Source organism: Lupinus angustifolius, chromosome LG01 (assembly GCF_001865875.1).
Source record: "Lupinus angustifolius cultivar Tanjil chromosome LG01, LupAngTanjil_v1.0, whole genome shotgun sequence".
In the NCBI taxonomy this organism is placed as follows: Eukaryota; Viridiplantae; Streptophyta; class Magnoliopsida; order Fabales; family Fabaceae; genus Lupinus; species Lupinus angustifolius.
Genome location: NC_032009.1, coordinates 18,368,021 through 18,382,491, shown reverse-complemented (window position 1 = coordinate 18,382,491; position 14,471 = coordinate 18,368,021). Strand labels below are relative to the sequence as shown.

Sequence of the window (14,471 nt, the reverse complement as noted above, 5' to 3'; positions counted from 1 at the left end):
ACTGACTCTGGCATAGTGCACAATGCTTCACGCAATCAGTTCTGGAAAAATGTTTCTAGGATTTGATCTATCGACTGACACTAAACATGGAAACTTGGGAGTGCTTTAGAAAGAAAAGAGAATGCTAGGCAAATTTGAAATTCCGAAATAAATGAGACTGGGAAGTTATTGGCTTGTAACAGAATTATGAAAATGTGTGGTGATCATGGTCCACGTGCAGTGTACACCAACTACAAAACCAGGAAGGTGAAGTCGCTGAGAGAGAAGATGAAGTTCAGAGAGGAAAGGTGAAATAGAAATGGGTATTTTTGTCAAAATAGTTGTTCTGTTCCTGTTGGTTCCACCCTTTTGGCCCTTGTACTATTCCATCGTATCATTAAAATGCACCAAACATGACACAGCCAATTGTCATGTTCCATCCCTTTCATAATAGTAGTCAGATGAATAAGTACAGATTTATCCTAGTTAGGCTATAAAAGGCTAATCTAGAACTACTGACAGAAACTCAACCCACCATAAAGAGAACAATAGAATAGCATGTCTGAGTAAATTTGCAATGATATCAAGTAACTTCTTCAAATAAAGGTTATGAGAAGAAAGGTTCAATAATAATAGCTAAGATACTTAAATTCATAGCTGCAAATAAATGCAGTAATTTAGGAAATAACAAAATGCCTTCTACATCCTTAAACTTCACGGATCCTCCCTCCCAGGGTAAATGAGTCACTGTTTCTGCAATATCAATGCAAATCCTTTTAGCAAGAAAACTTGCCTGCAATAAAAATGAATCACTTCGAAGGTGATTAATAAAAATGCCTGTACAGGGAGGCCAAAACAATCAAAGGGTGATTTGACTGCACATATAATTAGTTATGGACCGTAAGGTAGAAGCTTGAAGCAAATAGCAAACTTGTATAAAAGGACTCCATGCCCTTAATTTGATGCCCCAGCCTTATTACAGAGTCCATTTCTTGGCTTCTTGTTAGATATAATATCAGAGAAAGAGTCAACCAGTTGCCCTGCCAAACTACTCGGATCATCGATAAGAGTCTGAATGAAGGTATTAACCACCCTGCGTTCTTGTTCTGTCGACCTCAAACTAAACCATGTTAGCAATTTCAATCTAAATTCCTGTTTGATGTGACCCTCACATTCTAGCCAGCGAATTACTTTCACACAATACTCAAAGTTTTCATTCAAAGAGATGGAACCATCAGATCTGCATAAAGGAGAGCCAGTTATCAAAGTGCTGTCACAATCATGTGTCTCTTCGTTTCTGCTTGCTATCCTTTTCCTGCCTACATCTACACGAGAATCAACAGCTGGCACTTCTCTGGCAGGACCGCGGGTCCAGGTTTGTGAGTCATCACTCCCATGTGATCTTGCTAAACCGTTTTTCTCTATATCGCGAGAAGCAGCATCATCATCTGCCTCAACTGCCTGCAGCGAAGTGTAGCAATTATCTTCATCCCTGGAAGACTCAAAAGGAGGTGTCAACTCTTCATTTAAATCAGGAACTGAAGCAACATTTAAATCAAGGTCTCGTGAAACTGAAGGCAACTTCTCTTCTGGAATTTTTGGCTTGACCATCTCACTCTGTCCATGACAAATTTTCTTATCAGCACAACAAAACTTCTCAAAGTAACCTTGCTCTTGAGCCCAAGCAAAACGTAAAATTTTCCCAAGGTCTCGAACCTTAAATCCAGAGTCTTCCATTATTGGATGTAGCTCCATTTTGGAGCCAGAAGAACTGCCTCCAGTTTGAATATTCTCTTTTCTTTGATTCATAACAACAGATGAAGAGGGATTCTTTTGAATTATCTCGATGCTCTTGGTGAAACACTTAGCCTCAGAATGTCCCAGGTCACCCGAATCAGTGTAAGATATTATCCGAAAAGTATATTCAGTGCAAGGCTGAAGGTTAGATATCAAAATCCTCCTCTGAGATTTAGGGAACACAGAAACAGGTTCTTTTGTGTCCAACTCCTCCCCTTTCTTGTAATACCAGAGCTTGTATCCCTTAATGTCCTCAAAATATACATTTGATATTTCAATTAAAATGATTTTCACCGAGGAAGCTGTTACCTCTTCAAAAAAAAACTTGCAAGCAGCAGGAAGTGAACCCTCTGCAAGTTAGAAATTGTCATCATGTATCAAATTGATTGAGACTGGCTTGAAAAGCAAGAAAATAAAATTTGAGGAAAGAAAAGCTAAGAGCATTAGTTAGAACCTGTGGAATCTGGATTTACATTGGGAACAGTGGCCAGCCAGCTATCAGCTTTCTCAATAGCAAGAGAGCATAGTTTCTGCACCTCACTGGCAACAGAGAGTCTGCTAACAATGCCTCGTGCCATCTTCGCAGAAACACCATTAACTGGACCAACTTCTGTCTCCAGTTTAGCCTTAGCCTCTTGTACAATTTGATGCAATTCTTTAAATTTCGATGTTCCGTCCAGTAGCCTGTAGCTCAAATATATCCTGTAGCTGAGTCCATCTACACGCCGGGCATCTTTTGCTATATTTAGTTGCTTTTTCCAGCATCTGACGTTATTCAACATGAACCATTAAGATCATCAACATATGTCTGGAAATTTACTTACCAACAAACAAGTTGCAAATGATTTGTGATCATATTGTACATATCTTTTGCTTCACTATAAAAATCTCTTCAAAAAGACACACCAAGGGTACCATAAACTGAAATAGCAGCATGTTTGCTTTATTATTTTTAGCATGTCAATTTAGTGAGTGATAAGCAGAGAAGAGGCAGGAAACATAAGGCAAATCCTTTTAAATTATTTTATTCAATATTGCACTGAGAATGCAAGCCAAGAAGTATTCTGTTGTTCAAAGACAGAAATATTCAATTATTCACCAAAACCTGGATATAATAATAATAATAATAATAATAATAATAATAATAATAATAATAATAATAATAATAATAATAATAATAATAATAATAATAGAAGAAAAGTGGTAAGAGGGAGGACATATCATCCAAAGCTTGACGGATAAAGAAAAATACATACCCAAGTATCCCTGTAACTTTACCACAGGATGCACAACAATAACCACCATCTAGTTGCATCAGTTGCCTATGATCAATAACTCCAACTTTTTCATGTCGGAGGGCACACTCGATATGACAAGACAGCCCACAGGAGTCCCCTTGAGTATATTCAGATGTGCATACCAACCAAAGACTAGGATCCTTGTTATCATCAAAAAGGTGACAAATACAGCAAGAGCATCTTCTACAAAATGTGTCATCTATAGATAGAACTGCCCTACAAGCAGCATTTTTACAGATCCAAGAGTTTGAATGTCCAAAATCAGAAGATCGATCAGGAGTAGATATCAGCCGTGTGGGGTTTTCACCCTTGCGGTGTTGCTTCCTAGGAGGTTGATGGCTGAGACTGGAAACTTGCTTGGATTCTTGTTTCTTAATAACCTTACCAATTGACTTCGAGTCAGACATCTTGCTTTTTGATGAAACTTTCTTTTTGTCCTTACCGAAGCATGTTCGAATAAGTTCCTTCTTTGAACCAGACTTCAGGAACTCCTGAGAGAGTTCTGAACTTTTTGAAGCATCATCTGAATGGCCATTCTTTTCTGGAGTACTCTGCTCACTGGAAGAAAGGCTTTGCATGCTAGAAACTGGACAGAAATAAAAACCAACTTAAAGTAAGTCTCTGGTAGAAACAGAGATAAGATTAACTAATATAAACAATACAACTAAGACTCACCCACAAACAACTGAACAAAAATAGCAAAGTTAGAAGACTACTTAGGAGCAGTAAAAAATGCATGCAGTAAATGACCGACTGAGTTCAGGTTCACTAACGAAATATGAACAAAAGGGTAATCTGTACACAGTCATCTGTTGATAGAGCTTCTACTTTCTAAAATTTACTCTATCATGCATGCCAAGGTAACCCTTCAGATCAGGCACACCAGAGCTTAAATGACTTTCCTTCAAAAATAAAATCATAGCCTACATACATGCACACCACTGACATATATTATTGTGTTGCTACTTTTGACACATCCAGACCCTTTCTTACTCTAATATTTGAGTTAATGTATTTGACTTTTGAAGTGTGATATTATTCCTATTACGCATTTTCAGGGCAAATAATTCATGCGCAAACTTAAAGAAAATTTGAAAACATTGCCGACCCCACCTAGTGGAATAAATGCTTGGTTGTTGTTGTTACACATGTTATCCGAATATTGTTGTAATTTGACACACTGTATTGTAAATCAAGAAATAACATATAATAGTTAACCTCTTAAATGATAATCATTTGTTTTATAACATCATTCCGTTTATAGCAACAACGTTAAGTCAATCCACCTTAAAATTTAGAAGATTTCAAGATCCAAACATCAACGATGAAATCATCAACAGATGCTAATAGCAATAACGTTAAATCAATCCACTTTGCATCAATAGCAACAACTTTAAATCAATAAACATTTAAAAGCTTTCAAGATCCAAACATCAACGATGATATCATGAGCAGATGCTAATAGCAAACCAGCCAGAACAACACGAATATAAATCAGTTCTTATGTCCCCAAGAGGTAGCTCGGTTGGTAGAGCTATGGGGCATAAAGTGCGAGCACCTAGGTTAAGGCACCGGCATCTGCACAATTTCCTCCTCCCCCTCCCCATCAAAAACTTCACCTATAAAAAAGTTACGGCAGTTCTTCTAGATTAATATCTGCCAAGGACAAGCCCTGGAGTCGAGTTTCCTCCAGTCGGATTGCACAGATCTTAAACAAAAAGCCAAATTATAATCTATGATAGAATAAGAGGGATAAAAGTCTAGATCCATCCTGAATCGGCTATATTTATAAAATGATCTTCACAACAAAATTAAAATAATAATAGATCATATTTTCTCACCGAAAGTAAGAAGAACATTAACATCAGAAATCAGCAAGGCAGCAAAAACATGTGCACAATAGAGAATATGAAACAATTCAAATACCTCAGAAACTATATCAAGGAAGGGTTACAGGAAAAATTAGATTGTAAGCCAGAACCTCATAAACATCAGATCTTCCCTACCATGAAAAGAAAATGGAGATATCTAAAAAGATTTCACACTAGAGAAGTATCTCAAGTCCGACAATGTGGGGCTCCTAGGTTGAGAACAATCCTTTATAAGACTGAGGTCTCAGAAGGAATGGAAGCACGTGCCAGAGGTCTATTTTAATTTACTATATATATAATATAACTTAATTGACAAAGTGTAAAACTTCATACGTGTACACCATTCATATATAGAACACAATCATTGAGCAATCCTACCATGATAAGCGTCACTTTGACATTTCACAATCATGCATATTTTAGAAAAATTGCTCCCGAAAAAGAACTAATTAAACGTTGATATTTTCTCATGCTTGAAGAGTATATTGTATGCTAATATTAATTGTATGAATAAATTACAAATCAGTCACATTAATTAGTATGTAAAAATTAAGAGGATCCAGTGTATATTTTCTGAGTACATTTGCCATTTAAAAAGTTATTTAATGTATTAAAAATATATACAACCTGGTCATGTAAGTGGAAAACTGTATGAGCTATAGTCTATATGCATATTCAACTCAATACCTCTATGCAATACCTTACCAAGACCTTTTTGTCTATCCTCTTTTCATAATGCCCCTGTTCGTCAGCTCCACACTTTCTACTCTAAAGAAAACTCCTCTTTGAATCCATTTTTCATAACTTCGCATGATGGAGCCTAATGAGATAGAGTCTCTTTTGGTTCTAATTTACTATATTCATCTCACTCCTATTTTTGACTTATGGTACGATCCTTTATCCATAAGGAGTGAGTGTTCGCATGTAAATCATTTTTTCAATTCTTGACTACTTCTCATCTCTAAAGCACCATATTTCAATGTCCTTAACATATCTATATCTAATATTGATACTCTCCGATACTTCATCGATACATATCCATAGAGTATCGAAATTATTTTTTTGAAAAATAAATAAATTATAAATCCGACACTTTCTGGATATTCGCCGATACTCTTAAAAAATTATGATACGTCCCAGACACCCAAAGTACCATACAAGAGCATCTTAAGGGGGAGAAAAAGGGAAGCATAACTCACAATTAGTTAAATACAAGAGAAAAACATAATATTCAATCTACCAAGTGGAATTGTAGTGAGATACAAAAGTCAGCATGTATATTGCAAAGGAAAGGTAAAACAAATGCATTTGCATAATGTTCATCATAGATTAAACGGGATCGATACTAGTCCTATTTGTGGGCACTAAGTAAATATGTATATCGACATATCGAATATTTATCGTATCTGTATCAGTGCTTCATAGTTTCTCATAATACTAATAATTTTCTTTTGGATAAAATTATTTGGGAACCCAAAGCCGCCTCAAAGGCTAAAGCTTTTTGTCTTGAGTGTTGTTCTTAATAGAATTAACACTAACAACATGCTCCATGAGCACAGCAGGCCTACCAATTTGTCTCCTCTGTATAATGGATGGTTGTGACTCTGAAAGCAAACCTGACTCTTTTTACATTGCTCAGTGGCAATATTTCTTTGGAATGGGTTGTTTGGGATCTTTGAATAGTCTTGGATCTGCCCTATGGACTTGCATACTTTTTTCTTTACTAAATTTGGAGGTTTTGGCTCATGTAAAGATGCCCAAATTCTGTCACAACTGGCAATGCTCGATTTTTGCTGCTCTCTGTTGTATACAGTTGGAAAGGAACATCAGATTTTCAATCATGTCTCTGGACTTCTTTTGGGATTAGGTTACTCTTTTTCCCCATCCTTTTGGTGCTCAGCACACAGGTTATTAGTTGTGTTTCTTTGGTAATCATGCAGCTTGCAGAGAGGTTTAAGATGCTTTATTGCATGGCTCTGTGACCTTGCTTTAGTTGTTTCATTTTCTTTTCTATGAGGATGTCTTATTATGTTCTTGTATATTTCTCTCTTCTCATATAATAGTATTTCTTTTATTATTAAGTAAATGAAAATTTACAACTAAATATATCATCTATCGAACACATTTGAATCCAATAACCTAATTCCATCAGTCCAAGATGCAGGACATGCCCACTCAATCAAAGCAATCATATTATTAGCCAGTGGGAGTGGGATGATGTACCTCTCTTTAAAACTGAAACCTGATCATACACAATCACAGTATAGTATGACATGCTCAACAGCTTATATGGCAGTTCAACTGTAGTCAAAGGAACCAAAAGGTGTGCCTAAGGCATTGAGGTGATGTGGGATCAAAACGCTATACCAATTTAGGAGTGCCTTATTGATAAGGATAACAAAAATATCTTAAAACCGGTCATCTAAATTGCCAACGATGATGCTAATGGAGTGAAGAGTTAGAAGACAGGAAGAATAACCAGTTGCCAGCTTTTAGGACCCTGGGCAACAACCAGCTTAGGGTTTTCAAAATTGAACCTTATAATCTTTTCTTATTATGAATATTATGCTTGAGTAGTTAATTTATGATGAAAATCAATGCAATCCTCAACAATGAAATATTTTAGTTTTTCTCTTTCTAATGTTAATGACTTTCTATACTAAGGTATGCTTTTTGGGCCCTTTTAGCCTCAAGGCATTAAGGCTTAAAACTCCCTACCACCTCAAGGGCACTTTTCATCTTTGACTGCTTTGGTTCAGCTAACCCTCATATCCTAACTTGGACATCGCTAAGCACATGTTTGGTAGTTGAGGATTAGTTTTGAAATAACTACTTTTGGAAGAATGAGTCTATTTGGGATTTTTCACCTACAACTAATTTTCGGTAATTGGAGGAGAAATATTAAAATTACTTTCAGACAAACTTTTCGGATCCAAAATTTATAATTTAGGTTTGGCAACCAAGTAAGACAATTTCGCTAGCACAATTACTTTTTACTCCAAACAAGGACTAAATTCACAAATCACTCCCACCACTTAGCACTCATATCAATTGATAAAAATCAAACAAGACCAGGCAATTCAACTATAAAAAAGTGAACTGGCCATGTATTTTGCCCAATTAACCAAAAAAACTATACACGGAACAAGATTAAAAAACAGATGAACTGTTTTTCGTAAAATGCATATTTTATTCAGCATGACAAAGACGATGAAAACAACAATAATAATAACAATAATAAAAAGGATGACTATTGATATTACTGGCTCAAACCATTCACAGTTACATTCCAAAGCTGTACCAGACTCAGGAGAAAGTAGAACAATACTACTTAGTAACTGCATGAATTCCAACTTATCTAAACCTCACAAGATTATCCTTACATAAGTTGATCCTTGACTCAGCAAATAGATGTATAAAAAATTTGATCTCAAGAATAATAATAGGAACTATCATGGCATTGCAATACTCCATTTTAGCACATAATAATGATATATTCATCACATGGGTCAAACGGATGCCATGTAACTGAACTTACCAAAAAAAGTCATGTAAATGATACATTAATAGGGACATAGGGTATAGGGCAGAGACAAGACCAACTTATTAAAACACTTGAGTTTCTAGATTGTTGATCAAGCAGCCACAGTGTTCCAAGGATGTAATGAGGCTATAAAGTATAATGCATAATGACATAAGGACCAAAAGTAGTCACGTTCAATACCATAACAAACAATGTTTATCAGGAATGAAGCAACAAAAAAATCACATGGTTAAAACTGAAACATATGAAAACATTTTTTCAGTGGAAAAACACTGGTCACATAAATGAACCATCGAATACCTTACTTTTTTAAAATCACCTATTCATTTTTCCCAAAGTCCAATTTCAGATGTATTCTATAACATACCTTACTGTTTCAATAGGTTAACATATGAGAATATGCATAATCTTAAAACCAAACTAGCTTACAGTCAGCATTACATCCACTACACGAATTGAAAAGATATTGCTGTGATTCAAACTTTTGAGAAGTAGCATCAACAAGAAGCTCAGAACCATACCTTTAGCAAGGAATTTCTCTTCTAAATCCATTAGTAATCAATAAACGCTACAGTTGCATGGCCCTTGTCTGACAAACAGAGAGAGAGAGCATTAAAGGGTGTTTATTTGTATTAGTGGGAAGATCAAAGCAGTGGCATGTACGAATTAATACTTTACTCAATTCCCGGATAAATCGAAATTGCAAATTTCAAAGGTAAATTCTCAGTTATGGCATTATGCCAAAGAAATTTTTAAAAAAATCTCGGCAGAACTTAATCAAAGTTTTAACATAGTACTAACTTTCTTAAGCAAAAATTATAACAGTTCAAAGATCCAGAACCAACAAGTGCTAGCAATATCAACTAGAAAATTTTGCTTTTGATATTCCACTTCTATACTACCCATACTTCAAGAACAAGTGGTGACATATAATTGGGAAAATTACCATGTGTATAATCAAATACTACTAGACCAACAAGACGTTGGTCTAGTGGTGTAAGCCTCACTAGATCCCGGGATGACCAAAAGGTCAAGGGTTTGATTCGTGGAGAACACTTGTTGAGAGGGATTAGTTTCTTATCCAGAAGGTGAGGAGATACCTTGGAGTACAAAAAAAATAATACCAGAAAGTGGCTAATGAGCCAAACATACAAAAATCAGCAGTAAATGGAATTAATCCACAATGCAGCATAGGAAACTGAAATTAAATGACTCCAAATGCGAAATAAACATAGATTAAGGAATAAAAATAAAGTTGAACATTAAATCAGACTCCACCACTTCCAATTTTTCTTTCCCCATTTAATTACAACCTACAATGCTTCATGCAAGAGAACAAAAAACAAACCTCCCCACTACATTCCAAAATCCCAATCATTATTATTATTATAATAGCATGCAAAAAGCAATGTTATTTTCCCCCCCTATAACCTCAACAAAAATCGTAATGGAGGGATATAAGTGACACACTGAATAGTGAAAAGAAGAGTAGGAGCATGAAAAAGTCACACACATTACGATTTAACGGTTCTTCCTATATGCATTGTTCTGCATAAGCATTAACAAGAGGTGAAATCAAAGCGCGTTTTTGTTCCATTACTTTTTTTCCAAAAAAATAGAAACAATTCCAATATACAGAAAGAAAAATGTAGTATTTTCCGACAAAATTACGAAGCAGAATTGATAACACAAAACAAAGTGTGGAACACACGAAGCAACGAAAAAACGAGAACGAATCTCAGGAAAGAGAAAATAACCGTAAAAACTAAAAACGCTAAAAATAAGAGTAATTTACGAGAAATAAGAGAGAGTGAAAGAGAATCTGATAGAAAACGGTTACCTTGGTGAGAATGATGAGAAAGAATGAATCTAAGGGTTTCTCATTGAATATGATTTGAATGAATCGAAACAGAAGTTTTTTGTGTTGCGTTGATTCTAAGAGAGAGAAACTTGTACTAGTCGTTCACGTTGTAGAAAGGAGTGAATATGGGGAAACACGCGCTGTTTGCGCAGAAACAGCGCGTGTGAAAGTGGGAAAAAGAGGAAAAGCTTGTACAAGCTGGGCACTTCGGGTTTTTTTGCAGCTACCTTAGTCAGCTACTTCCGAGTTCCAACTTACAAGCCCGTGCTATTATTTAAGGCATGAGATGGATTGGTCTGGGTCTTTCCCTGACCTTAAATATTAGTTAGATCAGTTTTATGAAAATTTAATCTTAGACTCAAAGTTAATTTAAACTCAAATGTCGATTGAGTTAGTATTTAAATGATGACTATATGAGTGGTTTATCACTAGCAACATTCATGTGGTTTCTTCTTCTATTAGTGATCATTCTAGTTGTTCACTTTCTCTCGATGATTTATTTTATCACCATTAAATTATTTTCTCATTAGTAATGACCATTCCATAGTGGTTGTACCAAAATATTTCACAATTACAATACATTTCTAATGATTCTTTGAAATCATATAATTAGTTTGATTGTTATCATTTTGAAATGAATTTTTGTAACAAGCTTCAAGCTTTACCTTGATGGATGTGTTAGATATATTTGAATTGATAGAGCATGATCTTGTTTAGGATTTAGTTAATTTCATTCTATTTGAATTAATTTGTAGCTTATCATATTAGTTATTACTTAGATTATTATTATCTTATCATTTGTAATAACTTTTGTCTATTTAATAAAGAGGAGGATTCACTTACTCCAAGAGTTAGTTTTTTAAACTTATTATCTATCATAACCATCAATTATATGGACATTTAATGATTTAGATCTATTCAATAGTTCAAATCATTCGATTTCCCTAGAATTGATGGCTAGGAAAAGGAGTAAATTTAGAAAACTTACTATTGGAGTAAGTACATCTCTCCCTTATAATAAATATTTAAATTGATTCATATTTGAGTTTCACCAAATTATCCTCGAGAATAAAATATCTTTTTATACTATAAGATAACTTATCTCCTCTATAAGAGGGTTGGGTACAACAATATACATTGTTTTTATATTTATCAATAATAATCATTTATGACATTATGAATTGAAAAAAATCACATCAATATTTTGTTGAAGTGAATTTCTGGGAAGTTTTTATAAATTGAGATTGTTACCCAGACAAGCTTAATTTATAAAAAAAATTAATAACTCAAATAAGAAAGACAATACATACCAAATGCGCCCAATCAAAATAATTAGGAGCTTTGACAAAAAAGCTAAATAAGCCAAAAATAGTAAATATCATGTGGTAAAAATTTATATTAATTTTAATACAAATATTTACTGTTCTAGTAAATACTATTCTATATCGTTTTTCATAAGTAGAATAGTTTTACATGAGTAAGAAAGTTGGTATTGATATTAAATTTGCCAAAATCAGATTTTCTAAACATACTTAATCACCTAACTCATCCATTTTCTCTTTTCACTTAATATTTTTTTCTTTCTTTTATAGAAATAAAAATATTATTATAATAAAAATTCCATAAATGGTTACGTAAAACATATGAAAATCAAATTTTCAAAAGAGTTCTATTATAAAAAAGATCTGAAATGTATCATCTTTGAGTGGGGAGATGCTCTCCATTTGTCTAATCTAATAATTATCATTGTTTAAACATAATTAGTTAATTTAATATTTACTATACAAATAAATTATTCAATAACTCCATCTTATCCCTTTCCTAGGAAATGGTGAAAATGTGAACTCTATTTTAAGCCTTAAAATTGATGCATGTGTTGGGTGTAAAGTAATTTCCCATATTATTAATTAATAACTTGTTACCATATATTTAATTTTTTGATAGTTAATCATAATCAAAGTGAATTGATGACTAGACAAACCTTAACAACTAAAAGGGTTTTTTTGTTACATGTGAAAGAAACAAACTAAGCTAACAAAGAACCTCTAACATAGAAGAGGGTGGCAGTTTCCAAATTTGCATTGACATGTTGTCTTGGATGGCTTACTTGGTTAGTATATCAGCAACAACATTAATCCATAGGGATGTGAGATAGAGTGATAGCACAACCCCATTGCCACATATCCTTAATTCTTGTGATTATATCACAATACCAATGCTCCTCCAAATCAACATAATCAGTCAACAACTTCACCACCTCCAAACAATGTGATTCACATCGTATGTCCTTATAGCCTAGCTGCCAAGCATGCTTAATGGCCTCCTCCACAGTTGTCAATTCCGCATGAAGAGGACTCCCATTATGAGCATTACTTGAAATTGTAGAAATCCAACGACCATCATGATCATGTAAAACGCCTGCTCAACCTGATCAGTTTATTCAAGTATGAAGTCTCACATTGGATATGCGGGGATGCGTGAAAAAGTTTATAAGTAGAAAAATTCTATAGAACTAATGTCTTAAGGTTTTGGTTCAAGACATGGTGTCTTATTTGTGGCTCTCCACTCTTCTCATACCCCAATATATCCAATGTGTGTGGTACCCACACTTGAGGGGAGCACACTGGAAAGTGTGTGGTACCCACACTTGATGGGGAGATTGTTGGGTTTATTCAAGTGTGAAGTTTGCACATTGGATATACGATGAAGAGTGAAAAAGTTTATAAGTAGAAAAAGACCCATAGAACTAATGCTTCAAGGTTTTGATTCAAGACATGGTGTCTCATTTGTGGCTTTCCACTCTTCTCATATCTCAGTAACAATGGAACTCCTCGGTGGTTGGAGGCTCCATGATCGTAGTCTGATCCAACACAACCCATGTAGGATAAACTTTGAATCCAACATCCATCAACATTAACCCTAATCTTCCCACGCTCAGGGTTTACCCAAGTCGTAGTCTTATAGGATAACCTCCCCCATCGGCCAAACTCCCTTACCATAGTAGTGATCTGGCAAATAACAAAGTCAAGGGGACAAGTATGCTCATCAAATAAGTGGTTATTATGTCATTTCCAAATCCACCATATAATAGAGATGGGTAGAACATGATTTTTGTGTTGAAGCATGATTACAAACCAATTTTGAAATGTGATCCTTATCGCAAAGGCTGGCAATAAGCAAAATATCCTGACACACATTTTGAAAGTCTCTTTAACATTCTAATGTCTTCAATTAAGAGACTCAAATAAATATCCATGTTATGACTCATTTGGCTAGGACTTTAAGTCATTAAACTTAACATAATGAATTTGTGTTTCATATATCTAATGATATTATAGTTTGATTGTTGTTGTAGGCTTGACTAAAGCTTTTTGAAAGCATATCTAACTTAACAAGTTATACTTTATGTAATTTGAAATACCTACTAAACATTACATACCTTTAAACTTAATTGTGTTATACTAATTTTTTTTGGGTACATTGTGTTATAGTATTTCAATATAACTAAAATCATGTTTCCATCCTGACTGGTGTGTGTGCGAGCCTCATTGATATGAACTCCAAAGAGCCTAACCTTGAAATTGATGGCCTTGAAGGCATAAGTGGTCCTATGACTAGGGCTAGGGCAAAAAGGGCTCAAAATGCCATTGGACAACTCATAATGTTGATCCATGTTGGTGAGTCAAAGATAGTCCAAGGGGGTCTAAAGATGCTCACTAGCATCTTGGTCCATGGTTCTGACCGAGCCAATGATGGACCAGGCCATGCGCACGAGACAGGCCACGAGCCTGACTCAGGCGCCAAAATTGGCTCTAGCATGGAGCCAGACGCATCAGGCATGAAACCTGACCGAGTTGAGGTCTCTAGTGCACCTAGTGTTGCACCAGGCGCTGGGTCAAACTGGCCTGGCCAGGAAATATGACTGAGGCATATGCGCCTACTGTTCCGCATCAGGCACTGAGCGTAGCCTGACCGAGTCAAGCCTAGCTAATTTAATTAGCATTGAGAAATTTTAATTTTTATAATAAATGTGTGGGCTAATTTTGTCCAACATTTAGTTAATTTATTTTCAATGTTTTAATCATAAATCTGCCCATAAAAAATTGACCAGAATGAAAAAT

The 14,471-nt window shown here is 34.9% G+C and overlaps 1 protein-coding gene across 5 annotated transcripts; it reads right to left on the bottom strand.

Moving 5' to 3' along the window:
* LOC109350663 (VIN3-like protein 1) lies at positions 529 to 10,547 on the bottom strand. Of its 5 annotated transcripts, none has more exons than XR_002108120.1 (6): positions 10,330 to 10,546; positions 9,011 to 9,078; positions 3,033 to 3,660; positions 2,231 to 2,541; positions 879 to 2,126; positions 529 to 772 (listed from the first exon to the last, which is right to left on the bottom strand). XR_002108120.1 is itself a non-coding variant. In XM_019591918.1 (6 exons), the coding sequence occupies exons 2-6, from the start codon at positions 9,039 to 9,041 to the stop codon at positions 934 to 936; spliced, it is 2,163 nt and encodes a 720-aa protein (XP_019447463.1). In that variant the 5' UTR covers positions 9,042 to 9,078; positions 10,330 to 10,547; the 3' UTR covers positions 529 to 933. The 5 variants fall into 5 exon arrangements, 3 of the variants coding, with proteins under 3 accessions (XP_019447463.1, XP_019447455.1, XP_019447479.1); XR_002108121.1 differs by having other exon boundaries at positions 529 to 732; XM_019591918.1 differs by adding an exon at positions 3,661 to 3,695 and having other exon boundaries at positions 529 to 2,126; positions 3,033 to 3,625; positions 10,330 to 10,547.

Excerpts from the sequence above, each read along its gene's own strand:
- LOC109350663 (XM_019591918.1), bottom strand. The coding sequence starts at position 9,041 with ATGGATTTAGAAGAGAAATTCCTTGCTAAAG. Across the intron at positions 3,696-9,010 it reads AGAGAAATTCCTTGCTAAAG|AGACTTACTTTAAGTTGGTT; the intron begins GTATGGTTCTGA and ends TGTTTCTACCAG. Across the intron at positions 3,626-3,660 it reads TGGTTTTTATTTCTGTCCAG|AGTACTCCAGAAAAGAATGG; the intron begins TTTCTAGCATGC and ends TCCAGTGAGCAG.